Here is a 20,562-nt window from a genome sequence, read left to right on the forward strand (position 1 = left end):
GGGGGGGGTTCAGTCACAAGTTGTCAGAGGGTGTTGGGTAAGCTCCGCTCTTGGGTTACCTTCTCGAAAGTTGCCAACGAGAAAATACGGCTCTGGCAGCTTAGTAGTTTGATGTTGAATTTGGCTTCCAGTCCGTTTTTGATATCTCTTCAGCTGTTGGTCCCTGAACATAATCATTGCGTTAGCTCGACGTGCAAAATGGCACACAGAAGCAGCGCAATCTGTTTTTAACTGCTGTAATCGTACTCGGCAGACGGAACGAGATCAAAGATAGAACTTGCGTACCTACGCGACTCACTGAACAAAAAAAAAAAAAGGAGAAAGTGGCAGCGCCTTCCGCGAATAGACAGGCAGTGCGGGCGACGACGATAAATGCGCTCGCTGGTGTTGCAAGGCCGCTTTCTCTGCACAGCGTAAAGCTGCGTACCTTCACAAAATGGCTCGCCTGCATGCTCCCGCAACGATCCTTCATTTTAGACAAAGTTGCATTTATATTGTTTATATATGTTTAATCAGGGTTCGTTCAAGATTATTCCAACGTTTATTTGTAACGCTTCAGAAACGTTGGAAGAAAATGACATTAAGAACAACAATCTATTGACGTTTGATCACAGTAAAGAAAGTAACAGTGTTGTAAATAACGGAGGTAAACACGGAGGAAGGAAAGGCAGCCCTTTACATATATAACGAATGAATCCGAAAGTATGTCGAGGAGCACGCTTACCAGCTATATAGATGGTGCACTTCTATTTTGGCAAAAAAACTGGCAAGCCAAGGCCCTCTTACACCGCTTCTCTTCCTCCGCGGACATATAACTTGCACGAAAGAGTGCCTCAATATGCCTGCGCCTCTCCGCGCTTCCTGACATTAGACCTTTATCTCCATGTGTTTCAATAAGCGCCGTTGCCGTCCAGGGCGGTGTTTCGTACAGTCGCACGAAAATATATTCCGTCTGGGAGTTAGTGCGCATGCGCGCAGTCACCTCGAACACTGAGGCGCATATGTTCGGTAGCCATGGGTTGAGCTGGAATGACTATCTGTCGCCTGCCTGCAAGGTGTTGGGGCTGTCAAAGAAGTTTGCGTGGTTCAAAATGCACAGAAAACCAGAGCCAGTCGGAGCACCACATTGTTCGGTCCAAGATAATGGCAATAAATAATCGTTCGGCAATTTCGGACGGCGTTCGGCAATAAATAATAAATGAATGAAAAAAAAAAAAAGCTGGGACGATTGCGACCTTTGCGCCCTGCATTACTCTGTGAGAGGGCATCGTCAGGGCTGTGGCATGTTGAAAGTTGCGCGTCCGCGCCGAGGGTGGCGCCCCGGTCGGAACGATTGCAGCGATCCTGGTATCGGCGGTAAACGGGGCCGCAGTTAAGCCTAATAAAAGTGAAATTTTTCGACCACTATCAATAATAAAAACATGCTTATGAACTAAATTATAACCAGCCATAGGTATTAAAAATAATACATCAAAGAAATTAGTTCGAAGATGACGACGCGGGTAACGCGGCAGCAGACGACAAGCAGACGACGCACGGTCAGCCGCGCAAGCGAAAACGGCGACGTCGGCGACATTCGCACTGCAGCAGCGTCATTGGCGTCATGTCGAGTCACACAGTGAGCTTTTCTTGGAGTCTTTATACTAAGAACTACACGAGTCAAAGGTTGAAAATTTTCTCTGCCTTTCTCTGCGTGTGTTTTTCATAGCCACAGACTGATGCGTTTCAATACAGGTCAGATGTTTTACTTCCCTGCTATTTACCTAAATCTCTTACAAAGTCGCGTACAAACGTATATTCAGTCATGTAGCATTTTATTATGTATACTGTACCTTGATACCTTTTTTTATCCCCTATATATTCTATGTGCGCTCATGTCTTCTAGGTTTACATAATGGCGCTTTTTTTTTATTTTGATTTTTAGGATGCCTGTTACTGATATACTGCAATGTCACTCATACTTAAAATCACTTTTTGGACATCGATTGTCACTGCTGATGTTCTTTTAATAAATTGTTCTTTGTACAAAAACCATTTACGCTTTTCGTTCTCGATCGAGCGCAGCTGCTAAGCAGTCGCGCCGCTCGCCACCATACACCATGCTACATCAACAGACACATCGAAATACAAAAGCGAGTGAGCAGATTCCGTAAGTACTTAGGAAATCAAGCGTGAATGCAGCGCGGGATCAGTTAATCACCACTATTTACAAAGCTTGGATCGAGCTAGCGGCCGCCAGCACCAGGAACGCGCGAGTACAGTGCACTGTAGCGCGAGCAACCGGCCACAACCAGCCGCCTAAACGCGCGCCGCCATATTGGATTTTTGATGCGTTTACCGCCTCTCCCAGGTGCCGCCACCATCGCCTTCGAAAAAAAAAACGTCCCCATTGGCTCTATGAGAGTGTCACTCCCTTGGCATCGTTGGCAGCGGATTACACAAGAAAGTTTGGATTCCTTTTACGATTTCCTGACCTAGTTCCAGCGTTTCCAACATTCGAAAGGCATTCTTAATTTGCTTCAGGAGGCGTTTTCGTACATTTCTGCTACGAAGAAGCACAACGGTGCATTTTGCCTTTAAGTTTTGGGTACACTCGTATGCTAGTTTCGCGTAAGAAAGAGCATCGCATTTACTTCAAAATGTTTCGTGATATGCCTGAATTATCTTATTCACTTGCGACACATAATGCATACATATAGAAAGCTTAAAACAGTGCGCAGGGACAGGACACAGTCAAGAAACACACAGACACAGCACTGTGCTGTGTCTGTGTGTTTCTTGACTGTGTCCTGTCCCTGTGCACTGTTTTAAGTTGAAAAATGAACCAACTGGCCCCGCTACTTCCCATGATGCATATAGAAAGCGCAGATCAATATAAAGCTCTACACAGAACTGCTGCGCGATGGAAGGAGGAAAGTGGAACAGAGCCAAAAACACAGCTGGTACTGCGTTCTTAATGTTGTCTCGCTCCGGTGAGCTGACAAGGTGACTCAAGCTTGGCTCGAGTCTTGCGCTGTGGCATAACTGATCAATCAACCTGACACAAGTTGAAGCCTCGACCATGAGTCACGTAATGACACGTACTCCCGGAAATTCGGAGAAAAGATAGCATTACAATGCTTAGCTTTGACATCTCTCTCCCGCTGTCTACCAGTCCCCGCTGACTCGCGCTTCTTCCATTCCGAGTTTTGAACCCACAGGAAAACGCAAAATACAAGCGAACTGGACGACACAAGCGTTATTCGCAAATGCTTGTTCCGTCAAGTTTCCCTGCTCTTCGTCTTTACCTCAGCTTTCAAAATTCGGTATGCAATATCAACTAGCATAGTGGAAAACTGTTAAATCTTTCCGTACATTTTTTTCTTCCCTGGACGCTCAAGAGTGTCGTCTTTTCTGACATCGCGAGCTGTATCTAAATAGCCAAGGGTCAGTCAGAAGACGTTATGTGATTTTATGCATGTCGTTGCCTTTAATCATCGTAACGCGACGTCCTGAAGAGTTTGCGAGAAGATGAACCAGAGTCCTTGCCGAACAAGAAGAAATACCAACTAACGTGACGTCCTGCACAGTTGGCAAGAAGATGAACCATAATCCTTGCCGAACAACAATCAGGAAGACTGATCCAGGCCGCATTTCGATAGAGTGTAAACGCAAAAGCGTCCGTGTGCTGATATCTCGGTGCACGCTGCATCTTCACTGTACTGCCACATCACGTGGTCACCCTTCATGCGCCGCTGCAGTGGGTTCCTTGACCCCTTAATACCCCTCCCGACTTCCCGTCGCCCCAGCTTCCTCCTCTTCATTTCTCCCTGGCGACAGGTCTGCTTCCTTTCGCAATCCTTGCCTTTCGCAACTCTCCGACCCCTCCTTTCTGCGCGGTTTCCGACGCGACGTTATTGTCTAGCTTTCATCAGTTTCCATTAGGGTGTTTTCCTCCAATGTACGTACATCGCTCGCCTCGGCACGCCTGTGGGTGCTCCCATTCTTCCCAGGCGTCTTTTGCTTCCTGCACAGCGTCTTCTGAATGAACGCTCCCTTTGGGTGAGCGAGCAAGAGCCGCGGCTGGTCTGGTGTGGGAAGGGGGTGCCCTGGGACCATCGCGTTTCCCCGCTTCTCGCTTTTTGTGTCACTTGTGGGAGCTTTTCGCGTGTTCCGCGTATTCTCGTCACTTCGGCTTGCGCAATAAAAAAAAAAATGGCAGCCGATTTGCGTAGTTAGGCCAAATGCGAATATGTGCGCTAGTAGCACGCTGTGTTTCGCAATTTTTACATTATTAAGCATTGGTACACTACGGTGTTTGTCTAGCTGACTCACCTGCCACCTAGGTCAACGTGACCTTGTGACGTCACCAACTCCTGTTGCCACAGTGCGAGGCGGATTAAACTAGGGCATTGAGGAGAACTGCACGCGATGGAAGATTTTAAAGGTTCATTTTTCTTTACATGTGTATATATGCCATCAAGAAGATGAGATCATTGCACATGCCGACAGATTTTTCGAAAGGGTTTAATGAGATTCGACCACCATTCTGACAGAAATGTAGCTCGAACTCAAACAATGGCCGCCATTTTGGCTTACACGGAGCGCGGCGCAAGTACGCTCGCATTTATCTTATATCACCGCCTGTTCCAGCCTGTACCTGTGAAGTTGCGGGCTGTACGCTGTACTGGCTCCCATCACTTCACGTCCAAATCTGCTCTACGGGCTGACAGAGAGTCTGGACCTAAGGTCTTTCACGACAGGTCTGTTCGATTTGGCTGAACTTGGGGCACCAGTTCCACTGCAGCTCGCGCTCGCCCTCTGCACTTGCGTATTCGTTTGGCAAGAGTGCACGCGCCTAGTGCAGCACGAGTTCTTGGCTGGCTTGACTCTTCGAACTAGAGCGCAGCAGTGTAACGGCGCTCATGCGTACGTCGGAGAAGATACGGCCGCAGCTTTAATGGAATGGTATACAGTTCATTATTGAGAGCATGAGTTGCGCATCTCGTTTTTACTCGTTTTCTCATTCTTCCCTCTGTATACGCTCGGAGGTGAGCCTGTTACTTGTGCCACCAAGCGGTGCGGGCAGAGCACTTTTATTTTTATTTCTTTTTATACAGCGCTCTTAACATGTGCATGCTCTGCCTGTCAATCAGAAATGTTTTTATACCTATTTAATTACTCTGCCACACTGTTCCTTCTCTGTGTCTTACCACACCTTATCGTCTTTTGAAATGGCATAACATGAACCCCGGCCTACGAGTTCTGTTTTGTCAAAATAACGCTCACAACGAAAATGAACTGGCCACCAATGCCGTTTCTCCTGCTTGCTGCGTAATTTTTACCGCGTGAGATCTCGAGCCAGATGAGTTCAAACAGTTTATGTAATTCCACGGGCAATCATCTGCCTCCTTTTTCAAACTTTATTTTACGGACACGCCAACAGGACACGCGACAGGTTATATGCGCCGTCTATTTTAGGAAGGCGTCCGCGTATCAGGCAGGAGGATCGCGCTGTGCCGGCCCTGAACGTGACAAGGCGCGCAAAGAGAAAGCGAGAAGTGTTTTCCTCGCAACCGGAACTCCGCGCGCGCAGACCCCCGAGGCCAAATACACGTATAACGCATGCAGCGTGAATCCCACATCCACCGCCGTGGCACAGCGGCAGCGGCAATCAACAGGGGGCAGGAGCGACGCGCTTGAATAAAGTCACTGCGGTTACGGCCAAAATTTACGCGGTTTTATTTGCGGCAGCAGTACGCAGCAGCTTAGAGTCGTCTCCTCAATGTGTACCGGGGAAAGGCCAGTCATTTCGCTCGCGAGCCTCGAATGTGAACTTTCTTTCTTTCTTTCTTTCTTTCTTTCTTTCTTTCTTTCTTTCTTTCTTTCTTTCTGTTGAACATGAGTGTTGAACATTACTTCGGTTTTTTGGATATTAATTTTTAGTTCCGCCGTTCTAGTTTAGTTTAGTTTATGGGGTTTAACGTCCCAAAGCGACTAAGGCTATGAGAGACGCCGTAGTGGAGGGCTCCGGAAATTTCGACCACCTGGGGTTCTTTAACGTGCACTGACATCGCACAGTACACGGGCCTCTAGAATTTCTCCTCCAAAGAAATTCTAGCCGCCGCGGCCGGGATCGAACCCGCGTCTTTCGGGTCAGCAGCCGAGCACCATAACCGCTGAGCCACCGCGGCGGCTCCGCCGTTCTGCTCTGCCTGTCTATGTATGTCATTGCTGATGCATTGCAATTCATATCCAGAGTGACTTAGTAAGGCAATGTCATCAGCGAATCGCAGAGTACTGAAGTATTCGCCATGCACTCTTATCCCAACTGTTCCCAATCCAGGCCTCTGAATACTTCCTGTAAACAGCCGGAGAATAGCATTGGCGAGATCATGTCTCCCTGCCTGACACCCTTTCCGATTGGAATTTTGCTGACTATATGCAGGACTATGGTGGCTAGCTGCGCAATCGTTATTTATTTTATTTTATTTAGAACATACTGCAGGCCTACAGTAGGCCCAAGCAGGAGGGGCGAATCTTCCAATGTTCTTACGTAAAGCTCTTATACAATCTAATTCCGCATTGCTTGAATGACTGCCGAGGTTTCGACAGAGTGAAACGCCTTCTCGTAACCTATGAAGGCTATATAAAGGGGTTGGTTATATTCTGCGCATTTCTCTATCACCTGATTGATAGTGTGAATACGATCTATTGTCGAGTGGCCTTTACGAAAGCCAGCCTGATCATTTGGTTGACTGAAGTCTAAGGTCCTCCTGACTCTACACTGTAAACACAAATAAGCCCAAATAGGAATATAAATGGCTAGTGTCCGCTTTTAAACTCCTTATTGAAAATTGCGCAATCGACTTTAAGTAGTAAAAAAGAGGAAATCGTCCTTTTTTACTGCCGTCGCGAAATCGAGGAGTAAAATAAAGCATTTACATGATTTTACTACTTTTCCAAGAAGGAGTATGTCGGCTTCAATACTCCTTCAGGCCCTTTATGCACTCCTTAGTGTCTGCCCGCCGCCTAGTGGCAGCTGCCGGTTCGCTGCACTTGCAGGTGACGACGCCGGCTCTGTCGTCGCTGCCTGCTCGCCTGTGCTTTTGCTGCTTCACGCACGTTTGTCATGTTACAAGACACCGGATCGCCGCAACCTCGCGCACCGATGTGCGCCACAGACAGTGCCTGTGAAGCCCCCAGTGTATTCGGAGAACGCTTGGTGTTGCATCGCCTGCGACGGCAGTCTGCGAGAGGCTTAGCCAGCCGAGCTCAGCCGAGCCAACATGGCGGTGTGTGACGCGTCGACCTCCCCGAAGCCGCCAGTTTCCACCCGCTCCTTTGCGCGCTCTTGTCGTGACGTAAGGCTGGACATCATCGACCTTAGCAGCAACGTGCTGCAATGAACGTCTCACTCAAGCCAGCAAAATGTGCAGAAGCAGCGGCTGGTCATTCATTGTCTACGCAGCATACAAGTGTTGGCTGCTGCCGTTTCGCCGCGCCGACATGGCGATGTGTGTGTGACGCACCAGTTTTCTCGACATCGTCGGCCCCTCGTTCTTTCGCTGTATTGCAAGAATACTAAAGACCGGATTATCATCGTCGTGTGTTCTGGTAAGCAGTATTAAACTCTCCTTTGATGCCATAGACGCGCATGCACTTAACGCCGCTCCCTTTTCAGTGTGCGTAGACTTGCTGTGAACCACGGGTGCGCCGAGATGAAAGGCTTAACGAGAACAGCAAAACAGCAAAGGCTTCATTGTGGTCCGGTGGAGCCAACTCACACAGCAGGCATGAAGTAAGTATCTGAGAAATATGTTGTTGCATGCGGCTGAAAAAAAGAGTGTGGCAGTGCAGTCGTGGCTGTTACGCTAACATGTACAGCTGGAAGTACGGTCTGTTCTTCTAGGGACCAAATTTTCTTCATGCGTTCACGCCCCATGAATATGGAAAAGCTGTACAGGCAATGACAGGTGAAAATGCACAGCCTTGGGGTCTGTGAATTTTTGTCACGTTATTACGAACAGTGCTGAGAACCGTGCCCTAATCGGTAGCTTCCTTTCCTGTGTTTTAAGAGGGCCTTGTTATGCAAACAATGCAAGCGATTTTATTCTTTTCAGTCATAGCACAGGACATGGCGACGCCTTAGCGCTCACGGAGATTAGCTAAACTGTTACATTTTCCGAGTTGGTGGCATCTTAACGTTGCAGCGATTTTCGGCAGCGGACATGAGGTTTCAACCATACTGAACGCTGCCTTTTCTGGATGGTTAGGCGTCTAGTTCCAAAATGTGGTATCTTGTAAGCTCTTCGCATTTGAAAAATGTTAAAAGAAGTTTCCACTTCGCGTGCAGTTTCCGAACACATTCCATTATGTGAAACTCGTGGAGGCAAGCGTTCCGGTTCAGACTGCTGATCCCAGGAAGGCAGCGAAAGAAAAAGAATAAAGCTTACGCCAGTGTACGAGATCCCCTGCTCGTGCTGGACGTAGTACATTGGCGACAGCAAGCATTTCCCAGAAAAACTGAAGCAGCACAAAGCGGATGCCAAACAAATGAACAAGGAAGGAAGCGCGGGTTGACAAGACTGACTTCGAGGGAACTATCCTTGCATCAACTGTCTACGACCAGTGACCCGGCGGATGACTAACCGAAGGCTTAAAAAAGGCAAGCTGTGACTCACTCGCAGTCACACCTGCTGAAAGAACCAAGAAGATTCCCAAACATGTTTTTTTTTTTCTGGTTGGCGTTCTTTCCCGAAAGTATATTCCTTTCCCAGCCATAGACCTGTGTAGAATGTTTTCTTTTGAACCCTGGCCACGAATGTGAGGGCAAAGCTTAACAGAAGACAGGTGGCGGCGGGAGGGTGGGTCTGGTGGTAGCTTTCTATTCCTAACAATGCCTGCTATGTCAGTCACCCTTGCCCTGCCTTTGGCCTATACACAGAATGAGGACGTCCTGAAAATGCGTAGCTGCGGGCTCTCCCATCAAGGAAATTGCATGTAATCTTCCGCTGCGTGTATGCAAAGCGCTGTCTTTTGTTTGCATGTTTTGATTTCAGTAATTGGTTCTGATATGGTGCCTGAAAAGCATGAGGAACCTCTGACAAGTAAAAAAAAATTATATCTCGAGGCCTCTTTCGGTGCAGGAACGCAGCCAAAGGCAGCGCGAATGCGCAAGTGCCTCAGTAAGACCATTTTATTTTTTTCAGTTTTATGCTTTGCGGAGAAAATGTTCCCTATCGATGCTGCTTCCCATTCGCCGTATTGCCTTAACGTTTACGAAAGCGACTCTCTGGAATTTGTGATTCCCTGAAAACCGCGTTTAGCCGCTGTCATCCGACAGGGTACAGGTATGTATTAGCTAGTTGATTATCTACTATGTTCTGCTAGCTAATCTTTTGTCATGAAAAACGTTTAAACTTCAATAATACCTACTTTATTGAAAAGTGCACTCTGAACGGCTTTGGGACGTTGACTTCTACACTTGAAGCACGTCATACTTCAAGCTTAGAGGTGCAATTCCACTGATGCATTTGTTTTTCTAATCTTTCTTTCAGAAGGAGCCTGTATGTTGACAGCGAAGCATTTCAAGGTTCCCTCCTTGCTTTCAAGTGTGGCATCTCTATTTTCATTCCTCTGGGTATTTAAATTATGTACCCAAAGACAGCGTGGGTTAAGGCACTCTTCTTTTCTACAGGGGCCAAGACGTTGGTTCTCTGTAACCGTCGAAAGCAAGCTGCCGAACACATGTCTCAAATGTTTTGTACCCAATAAAATATTGTTTGAAATAAATCACTGTAAGTTCATCGACACATTTATCCTAGAATATCAAGCTCTAAAATGAGCCTTCCATACGAATACTTTATTTCAAATCGGCTTCCGCATCAAGTGAAGTAATATACTCATCTGGGAATCATAAATGTAACCCTATAGTAAGAAAAATTTCTCCAAAAATTTCCTGTCAAAACTACTTAAAAGGAACAGGCACGTACTCCTGAAATGTACTATAAAAGTAGCTGCAAAGGAGTATATAATACTTCTATTAATTGCCATGCTAACTCCTTTGTGATCACAACTTTACTCCTAAATAAACTCCCGTCTGCAGAGCGGTAACACTTTACTCCTTCTAGCACTCCGAAAGTATCCCTTCAAGCAGAGGAGTAGACGATATACTCCTATTCTGAGGAGTATAAAAACCCCTTTTCAGGAGTGCGCTACGCGATGAGCCATTTACTCCTATCCGGGTGTTTTTCGGTTTGCAGTGTATTAGCGATTACCTTAGTAAACACCTTGTAGACAACGGTTTGGTTCGTGGTAGGTAGTTTAATGTCTCAAAGCGACTCAGGCTATGAGGGACGCCGTATGAAGGGCTCCGGATAATTTCGACCATCTGGGGTTCCTTAACGCGCACTGACAACGCACAGTATACGGGCCTCAATAATTTTACCTCCATCGAAATTCAGCCGCCGTGGCCGGGATCGAACCCGCGTCTTCAGGGTCAGCAGTGGAGACAAACAGCAAGCACTGCACGAACTATTCTTCACCCTTCAAGAACCACATCCAGGGTCAGCAGCCGGGCGCCATAACCACTGAGCCTCAATCAATCAATAAATCAATCAATCAATCAATCAATCAATCAATCAATCAATCAATCAATCAATCAATCAATCAATCAATCAATCAATCAGGCACAGCAGTGAGAGAAACTTTGCTGCGGCACTTCATCGAGGCGTCCGAAGAGACAACCCTGCTCCCGACAGCCCACGGCGTATCGCATGCAATTAGCACAGGAGAGGACGATATATTCGCAGGAGATTCCAGCTTTGGAAGCAGCTGCACGCGTGACCGGAATACCGGCGGGACTTGTTGCGAGGGTATTGCACGAGCCGCGCTCTCGGAACGTCCGCGTTATCGGATAGAGAAATCGGAAAAGGAACGTTGAGAGAGGGGGACGGCTCAGCCTTTTTTTTTTTTTTATCTGGGAGATAAGAGAAGCAAGACCTGCGTGCGCCGCATCACGTATGGTGTATACAGAAGAGGGCCCGCGAAGAAGAACGACCGCTGCCATTGACACGGTAAAGTGGGAGGCCGCGAGGCCTAAGGCTGAGGCTGTATTCTGCGTCGTCAAAGCACGAATGCCCGTCCGCTCGCTTTAACGGCTGGTATGCTTATGTGGTCCGTACAGTTTTTTTTTTCCTTTCTTAGCAACCCGTAAGAAAAAAAGAAGAGAAAGAGAAGATGCGTGGCGCAAGAACCCGGAAGGGACACCGATTTGTTTGTTCCTTGTTTTTTTGCTTAGTGTTATCGCAACCCTCCCGGCCGCGGGTTTATCCCCACACGTTTACGGCGAACATTTCCCATAACCGTATAAATGTGTCGCGTGTCCTGCAGAAGTCTGTGCAGCCTTTCCTGTAACGACGTCATCGTTGTTTATGGCCTCGGGAAAGATATGGTTTGGCGCCATGACTGTTTTAAAGACCACTTCGTTTCGGAGCAGAATCATATAATTTCATGGACGAGACAAATCCGTCCTAGGGCGTTTGGGGGCTACATTTATTTCGTTGCTTGTTCCCGTGGAATTTCTTTCGGTAAATACTGTATTTTGTATGCTGTCGTTTACGAGCTTCCATATGACAGCAAGCGCGTTAGCCCTGGACACGATCTCCCAGGGCCATCACTGCTGTCGCACGTATACTTACTGACATCGTGTAAACTTAAAATCACCTTAAAAACGAATTCAATGGCAAAAACTTTCTTTTTGCTTTTTATACACACATGAGACGATCGATATAAGCCGTGCGCCTTCTCAGTGTCAGTCCAAAATGTCACGCATTTTTTTGCCGGCTCATATTTGCAGGCGATTCTAGTTTTCCTGTTTTTTCGTCTCCTCGCCAGCCGGTTTTTTTTTTCCGTTATCGCCGTTCTGTTCGGTTACTCGCGAACAGATTACGCCGAATAATGATTAATTGGCTGTTCATAGCATGCGCGTTCGTGTCCGGACGTTAGAGATCTAATCGTGGGTTTTAGTAAGAAAGAAAAAAAAATCGCAAGTGTGCGCCAAGGAGGGCGTGCTATACTTGCGGACAATAACAAATTTATCGACCAATAGTCAGGCGCATTGCAGTTAATTTTGTCTATGTACTGGACATAAACACACTGCACGTAACATGGATGTTATGGATGGACATAACATGGATGGACATAACAGGGATGGACATATATGGATATAAACTGGACATAACATGACGGATATAAGACCAGGTAAAGAAATCGCGGCTGGAATACTGCACGACTGCTAAAAACAGCGCTTACAAAAGTATGCGAAATACATCGCCGTTCTCCTTTCCTGTTTTTCCAATATGTGAGGGCTTTGCTTTGCACCCAGATACTTCCTTACACCTTGACATTCCAGCACGCATCACTCCCCCCCCCCCCCCCCCCCCTTTTTTGGTAGCATCAACAGTACAAAAGAACGTTTGTACAATAATACAAACTCGCGGTCTGCGTTTTTCATCGGACGCGCATTCTTCCAAGGAGCTTGATGCCGGAGCCATTATGTTTGTTTCATAGAATGTATATGAAAAACAATTCGACGAGGTAGGAGACACAGAGTGACGACAGGTGATATAAATAACGCGGAATACTTTTTGTAAACTTGTGGCAGGTCTGTTAACATGTGTTTTCCAGGGAACTGCAACTACGGCCGGCCCACGACGCTAAACAAAACACAAGAAGAGAAACAAACAGAAAAGGCGTATATGGACGACCTGTACGTTTCGACGTCATCATACAGCCTCGGTCAAAAGTCCCAAGGCCATGTGTTTTTTTTTTTTTTTTTTTTGTGGCCGCACAGTGGGACACAGGTGAACTGTGGTTTATTTAGCACCCTACGACGGTTTCAGAGCTTCCTGCAAGGGTGCTAAAGGTGACCTGAAGATTTTTTTTGCCATGGCTGTGTACCGGGTTTCAGCGAAGCCCGCCAGTAATTAAAAAAAAAGGCTTTTTGAGGTGTAAATATGGGTCCTGCGGCGTAGTAACACCAATATTGGTGGGGACGTCAGAAAACTGGTTAATCACATCAACCGGTAAGGTGGTTAACTAAATTATAAGTTACCTTTTTAACTAGGTTTAGACGCCCGGTTACAATTAGAGATTTGTAGCTGGCCATTAGTAAGCCGTATATAAGTTTTTAGAATTTCGAAAATGCGATTAGCTGTGGCTTAACAAATACACACACATATATATATATATAGTGTGTGTGCGTGTCGTGCTAACAAAGGACAACAAAAACAAATGTTTCGTGTCTAGTGCGACGCTACTTGGGAAAAACCAATCGCGCCACGCTGCTAGTGCTTTACAACCACTCGCTTGCAGGAAAAAAAGCGCCGAATGACACTAATGGATAACGAACGCAGCTACCAGCGCCATTTTCCGTTCACTGAACGAAGCTGCAGTGTTTACGTCTGGCACCCATTTCCAAGCGTTTCTGGATAAAACAAAAAGAGAATGGGAAGGAGTGAAACGATCGACAGATGCGTGACCTCGGCCACTGTCTCTGTGAACGAGGGAAAAAGAAAGAAAAAACAAACAAAAGTTGAGTTTCATCGATTCAGTTTCGTCAGATAATCATCCTGCCTGCGGTACATTTTATGTGATGTTGGAGTTTTGACTTGCAGGTTCGATTTTACGCAGTCTCATTGTTTTACTCTTGCAGACGGTCACGAGGATGTTTGAGAGCCGCGGTTAGTCGGCGTCGTCTGATATATAGAGGTGTACACACACAGTTCGCCGTTGTTTTCGTCTGCTAAAGAGAGAGTCATACTTAAATGGTACCACCCAGCGCATCGCTCTTTCCTAATCGATTCAGCGCGTCCGTTTTCCAGACACAACGAACCGATGTCCAGACATTACTTTAGTCTACGCAGTATATGTTTTCGCTTTGTGCGTGTACTCAGAACAAAATAAAAATAAAGGAATACGGACGAGAAGTCGACAAAAGTGAAAAAACATTCATTTCATCGTTATATTTTAATTCCTTTTCAATGCCGTCTTAGCTTTTGTTCGTCATCTCGTAGAGAGGGAAAGTTTCGAGTTGGGGAGGGGGAAGAGATATGACAAGCACAGAAGCAGACGAGAGATCGAACAGCCCTGTATGAAAGGTCCCAGCCTGCGCGCACACGCTCTGATGGAAATCGACTCGTTGCGCCCAAGCGTGCATTGAACTGCACGGCTGTAGTGCGGTCCATAAGGCGGGTTCGGTACACTTTGATCGAAGCGTGGTTCCGCTCCGTATAAGAAAGAAAAGGAATCGATAAACGCTTTTTTTTTTTGTGATCCGCATGATGATCATTTTTTTGTCAATCTCCACGATGCTATATAAATCGGAATTGCGCGGTTGTGGCAACGACTAGGGTTTTTCAACAGCGCCTTGCCGTGAATAGTCTACAGAGCGGCTGACTTCGGAATATACAATATTGAAAACGGAAATGTCGTTGCCTTTCGCAAGCAGTAGAGCGCTAAAAGTTTCTGTTCTGAAGAAATTAACGAGTGCCATTATAAGTCGGCTCAAATGTCATACGCACTTCCTGTTCTAACGATATCAATGCGTGTTTCACAAAAAATGAATGCTGCTTCTTTTTTTTTTTTTGCTCTGCACGAAGTCTACCGAAATAAAGCAAAATAAATACGCGGATTAAAAAGCGACAGAGCCGAAATGTCGAAACAAAACGTGTGGCGAAAGCCTCCGTTATATTTAGCCGATCTCTGGCCTTATTCGGTGAGAGTCCTTGACATATGACCGTTGCCTGTAATCGGAAGCGCTTTGCCCCAGGCGCAGAGCTTACAAATGAAAAAAAAAAAAAAAAGAACGACTGAAGGAACAGCTCGATGGTGATTCATCTTCCAGTTATAGCTCCGTGCTGTCGAAGGTCGCCACGTGTGCTTCTTCGTATGAAGGCCACTAGGAAGAAATGGCGCGGCATGTATACAGGGTGTTTCACCTAAGATTTTACGTAACTTTTAAAAATAGGCTTTTTGAGTTAAATAGCGCTTTTTTTTTCAGCATAGCATTGTCAACGGTGCAGTGCATCAGAATAAAGCCAAGACGTGCTAACTAGCAGGCTGGTTAACTAATATTGAATAGTTAGCTTTTTAACTATTACAGTTAGGTTCCTTAATTACTGAGGTGCATCTAGCCCAACGTAAATAATGTCCATATAAATTTTCAAAATTTCGAGAAAGCGGTTACCCTTGGTGCTGTGAAACAACAAATTTTGGCTATTTCGGCGAGTTACGTGAACTGGAGCGGTTGCTTTGCCTGCAGGCTTCTCGAAAGCGCACGTATTTTGGCGCGACCACGACCGGCTTTATTGGTCGTGGGCGCGAATTTGATGCCAGAATTTGATGGGCCACAGTGCCGAGGGTAACCGCCTTTAATTGGTTTGGTTTGTGGGGTTTAACGTCCCAAAGCGACTCAGGCTATGAGAGACGCCGTAGTGAAGGGCTCCGGAAATTTCGACCACCTGGGGTTCTTTAACGTGCACTGACATCGCACAGCACACGGGCCTCTAGAATTTCTCCTCCAAAGAAATTCAGCCGCCGCGGCCGAGATCGAACACGCGTCTTTCGGGTCAGCAGCCGAGCACCATAACCGCTGAGCCACCGCGGCGGCTAACCGCTTTTAATTCTAAAAATTGATACGGATATTACTTATATTACTTAGGTGTGAGCGATTTCGCGGAGCCCCGCAGAGCCCCAACAGCGCATGCGCGAGTGTGAGACAGTTACTGCGTAATTTCCTTTTCTCAAATACACTTTTCATTTTCTTCATTAGGACCCCTCTTTTTCTTTCTTCTTTCACTCCGACTTCCTCCCTTCCTGTACGGTGCGGTTCAGGTATCCACCGAGATGACAGAGAATTACTGCGCCATTTCCTTTTTCAGCCGTGTAATGGATTGCGCACGTAGCACCGAACACTGGAAGATCGTTATAAAATTGATGAGTAAGTTGCAGCAACGTTACATTGTAAAGTGCGATTCCGCTGCACCAGCGCCGCCTCTCCCCTGGCGGTCATTTCTGAACTTCTGTCTGGGCACGTCGCCGGCGGATTGGCCTCAGGGGAGGGAACAAGACGAGAAAGGTCGTCGCGGGCGCCTGTAGACACAACAGGTGCCCCGGGAGGAGACAAAAATATCAACAACAGGCGAGCGGCATCTGTGTCGGCTCGGTTATCAGCAGCAGGCAAGAAGGACGGAGGAAACGCGAGACAGACACGTGCCAAGAGCGATTGGCAAATTGAGCGACTGCGATAAGCTAGTACGTTTACAGCAGTTTATTTAGTGCGGTAAACGTTGTTTTAACGTGCTACACATTATGCAAATGATGTGTATGAAATGTTACTTTAATGTTCAAGTCATGGCACCTCCGTAGCCATAAATCTATACCGGACTAGAAATCTTGCTCTCACATTTTATTTTCATATCTTTTCGTCTTTAAGGAGTGCCGTAAGCGTGTTGTGTGCCCAATGGAAGTGCACAAATTAAGCTGCTGTCGAGTGGCAGCAACCTTCTGGAAGCCGCGAAGTTCTTTGTCGCTTCCTTCGCTCCGAGATGCGCAATCAGGAAAGGTACTTCCTGGTTCGGTTGGGAGTGACACGGTGTGGCTACGTCGGCTGTCTAAAGCCACTAAGCCTGGACACTTTTTACCGAGGCTCTACGTCAGGCTGCCTGCATAAAGACTTCGGAACTTAACCGTCAAACGCCACACATTGATGCCAGTAAAATGTGTCCCATGCAGCGTCAGGGCAGGGTTCTGGTCGGGGTGTTTCAGCCTCGGACGAGAAGTGCATGCGCCTTCGGGGGTGCACCTTACAGGAGTGTACGCGTCACTGGCTTCAAAGGTGTGTCGCGAGACACCCTTGAGACTGCGGCATTTTTTTTTTTTACTGCCTTCTTCCCCGTCTTTCCTCCTTCCCTTTCATTACGCCATAGCGGGACTCTCGAACTCCTATTTTTCGCGCTACCGGAGCGAAGGAAAGCCCCTCCCCCGTCTATGAAACCGGCGCCGCGCACACGCCCACGGCGTAGGTGAAACTACCGCGTGAAGGACTTTTCCTTTCTTTTTTTCCCTCTTGTCACCGAGTGCAGCCGTCGCCTCTTCTTTCTCTTTCCATGGTCTCCATCAACGACGGCCGCAGCGGAGCAAGCGGTTGAGCAGGTACGCCCTACAAACTGAGTCCAGCGGAACCGTCAAGGTGTTCCTGAACGTCGTACGCCAGACCACGTGAGCGGTCTTTATACTTTCTCGGTTTTTTTTTTCTCTTCTGTTGCCCCTTGGCTGATATCCTCCGTCTTTTTCCGTCCTTTCTCTTTCTTCGTTCTTTATGATAGCCGCGACGCACTGACGTAACGAATTGCATAAATGCGAAAACAGGCTAGCAGAATAAATGGCCTTCAAAAGGGTCCGGTGACAGGGCCCCCGTGCCCACCGGACACAGCACATGCCTCGCTGTCCAGCAAGAGGTATTTTGTTGCCAGGTGCCAGATCCTGGTGGATACCTCAGTGCAGGGCAGATCCACAGCGGGTAATGGGGGTAATGGATGTTCGTTTCTACGTCAAGACAAAAACACCTAGGAGTACACCCAGGGCGGGTCCCTGAAAGTCTTGTAAGACCTCGATCCTGTGGGCATGCCTTGGAGGTGAGGCCAGTGCAGGTGCAGTTCTTCTTGTCCATAAGTCGATCCAGTGGCACATATATACTCACACAGAGGTATCGGTACCGCATTAGCTCATCAAGACGAGGTGACAGGAAAAACCACGTCTGTTGTGTATAGCCAGGTAATCATTAAGAAGCGGATGTTTGAAGCACGATAAGAAATTATGTGAAGGGATGAAACACATCACCAGTGCGTTTTCTTTTCGTTCAAAGGAAGGAAGGAAGGAGGCTTTGAATTCGTATTTGCATTTCTAGCAGAAGCTTGATGAAGTTCGGGGAAAGAAAAGAGCTGCATGCCGAAAGAGCACCATTTTAGCGCACAGGTGTATAACTATGTAGCTAAATCCGTTTTTTTTTTAAAGAAGCTGCCTCAAACTATCCGTTGAGGATTGAACACCTTTGGAACATCCATAACAAAGTACATAACACAAGGGGCGCCGATGATGAAAGGTGCAGCATACACAACACAGCTCTGTGCGTGCCTATTTGCTTCAGCATCCCTGTCTTTCAAAACAAAATGGCCCGAAATCCACCATCAGTTTTTGAAAGGTGGCTGCAAATACGAAATAATGCACTATACAAAAACTAGAGTGGGGATGTGCTACCTTCCGTGGCATTCTGTATTACTCAACTGACCAGTCACATCAGTAAACAAAATCAGCTTTACCATACACCGAACAAAGCAGAGGCGTCAATTGAGGTTATAATTTTACTGAGCTTATAATTTCGTCTTGTGATTAGCTTCTTATTTAGGTAACAATAAAAATTTAACAATGGACACCTTTTTCGTCATGGAGGTGGTGTGTGTGACGGCGCTAAATGTGGGCGGAGTTTCACTACAAAACCATTTTCGTTATTTATGCATGAAATGCAGCACTATCGGCACAAATGTGCGAATTTTCATGGAGATCTCAGCGCTACATTCTATTCGAAGCTGGCTGTTATAGCTTCTGAGTAACAACTGACACCTTTAAAAAGTCATCCCAGGGGTGTTAAATAAATCAGGGGGAAGTGCACAAGTTTTTTTTATGTCAGCATGTTTACAAAGCTACCTTCTGTGCAATAAAGCTGTAAGCTGTCTTTTTAGATGCCCAGTACTAATCAAAATATAACTTAGAACTCCAGAATACTGACATTCTTACAAAAATAACTTTCGAAAAGTATTGCGCCTATACAGAGTGTTTCATCTAAGACTTTACACAGTTTTTAAAAATAGCCTATATGAGATAGAAGAGCGCTTTTTTCGGCATAGCATTGTCAGCGGTGTATTACATACGAATAAAGCTAATACGTGCTAACTAGCACACTGGTTAAGCAATATTGAATAGTGAACTTTTTAACTTTGTCAGGCTCCTTAATTACTGAGAGACAGGTAGCCCACCTTAAGTTAAGTAATATCCATATCAGTTTTTAGAATTTCGAAAACGTGCTTACCCTTGGTGCTGTGGCTCAACAAATTTTGGCTATTTTGGCGAGTTATGTGCACTGGAGAGGTTGCTTAGCCTGCAAGCTTCTCGAAAGCGCATATATTTTGGCGCAACGTTGGCAAAATTTGTTGGACTACAGCTCCGAGGGCAGCCACGTTTTCAAAATTCAGTGGGCTACATGCCGCTCAATAATTCAAGAGTCTAAGAGTAATAGTTAAGAAGTTCACTATTCAATATTGGTTAACCAGTGCACTAGTTAGCCCGTCTTAGCTTTATTCTGATTTACTACACCACTGACAATGCTATGCCGAAAAAAGCGCTCTTCTAACTCAAAACGCCTATATTTAAAAATTACGTAAAGTCTTAGGTGAAACACCCTGTATATATAAACATCGAGAACTTTTTTGGACTTAACGTCTCAGGATTCATTAACGAAAACACAATCATTCTACTGTTATTTGTTAGGAAATGCCGAAGGGATGAGTGATAACAGCAATCGCAGAAAGAGTTAAAGCTGAGAAAATCAATTTTAAAGTTTATGCTCGTGTTCATCTCATTTTCCTCCTCGTTTGCTTTTGCTCTTAGTCAAAGAAATGCAGCCCTGCAATGAGCGAAAGCTCTGATCTTTCCTCTTAGCGGTGGTATACTAAGACAGCGGTGCTCCACCTTCGGAGAGCCGCATAATCCGCGATGCGCCGGGACTACCAGACGCGATAAAAAAAAAGATAATTTTTTATTTGTACTGCATATCCTGATATAATTTTTCACAATGAGACAGTTGAAGGCCTGAGGATCGCATGAAAAATAAATCGAAAAATGAAAAATTTGGACCAAATTGGCCATTTTAGTTGCTGCATCCCCTGACACCAAATTTTGGGCGCGTGTATCCTTCTCTGTAATGATGTGCAAGACATTACTATACATGGATCACCACTTGGCATTCATCTGCGACCACTAAATAATTAATAACTGAATATCTCCTTTGACCTGTTTTCATTTTCAACAGCCGAGCGATGGCTGTGACATCAAAGGTGAGTATAGGTAAACTGCCATATAATCGCTGCTTCCCCATTCGTGATTCTGGCTATTGAGGCAGGCTGGATTACGCACTACAGTAAATTTTAAAACGATGAAACAGCAATTATATTCTTGGAGGTATTGGTGAGCGCTATCAAAATACGGAAAAGGGACGAACACACAGGACGAAGCGCAATGAGTAATTATACCGCGGTTTTCTTCACGCTTCACATGACCTTTATTCACTTTGACGTTATAGCCAGCGCTTGGCTGTTGAAACCGAAACAGGTCAAAGGAGGGATTCAGTTATAAAGCGGAGGTTCGTGCTCCTTTCCTCTACTGAAGTCAGTTCCCATTGGTGCTTCTAGAACCTGCTAGGGGTCGCCACCGTCGGCGCGCGAAATAATAAAAAAAAAATCAAAC

At 46.2% G+C, this 20,562-nt stretch overlaps 1 protein-coding gene and 1 long non-coding RNA gene across 2 annotated transcripts in view; both read left to right on the plus strand.

Annotated features, from left to right (window-relative positions):
- Positions 1-20,562, plus strand: part of LOC149364295 (tectonic-like complex member MKS1) — a 75,951-nt gene that overhangs the window by 52,415 nt on the left and 2,974 nt on the right. The window contains exon 8 of the mRNA XM_089574247.1: positions 17,177-17,262. Within this exon, the coding sequence (XP_089430373.1) occupies positions 17,177-17,262 (86 nt within the window). The remainder of the gene's footprint in view (positions 1-17,176; positions 17,263-20,562) is intronic.
- LOC149364296 (uncharacterized) lies at positions 6,774-9,777 on the plus strand. Its single transcript, XR_016289169.1, has 3 exons — positions 6,774-7,596; positions 7,664-7,780; positions 9,540-9,777. It is a non-coding gene; the product is annotated as an uncharacterized LOC149364296 (long non-coding RNA).

The sequence above is a fragment of the Amblyomma mixtum genome, chromosome 2 (genome assembly GCF_055824585.1).
Source record: "Amblyomma mixtum isolate Tamu chromosome 2, ASM5582458v1, whole genome shotgun sequence".
Lineage (NCBI taxonomy): Eukaryota > Metazoa > Arthropoda > Arachnida > Ixodida > Ixodidae > Amblyomma > Amblyomma mixtum.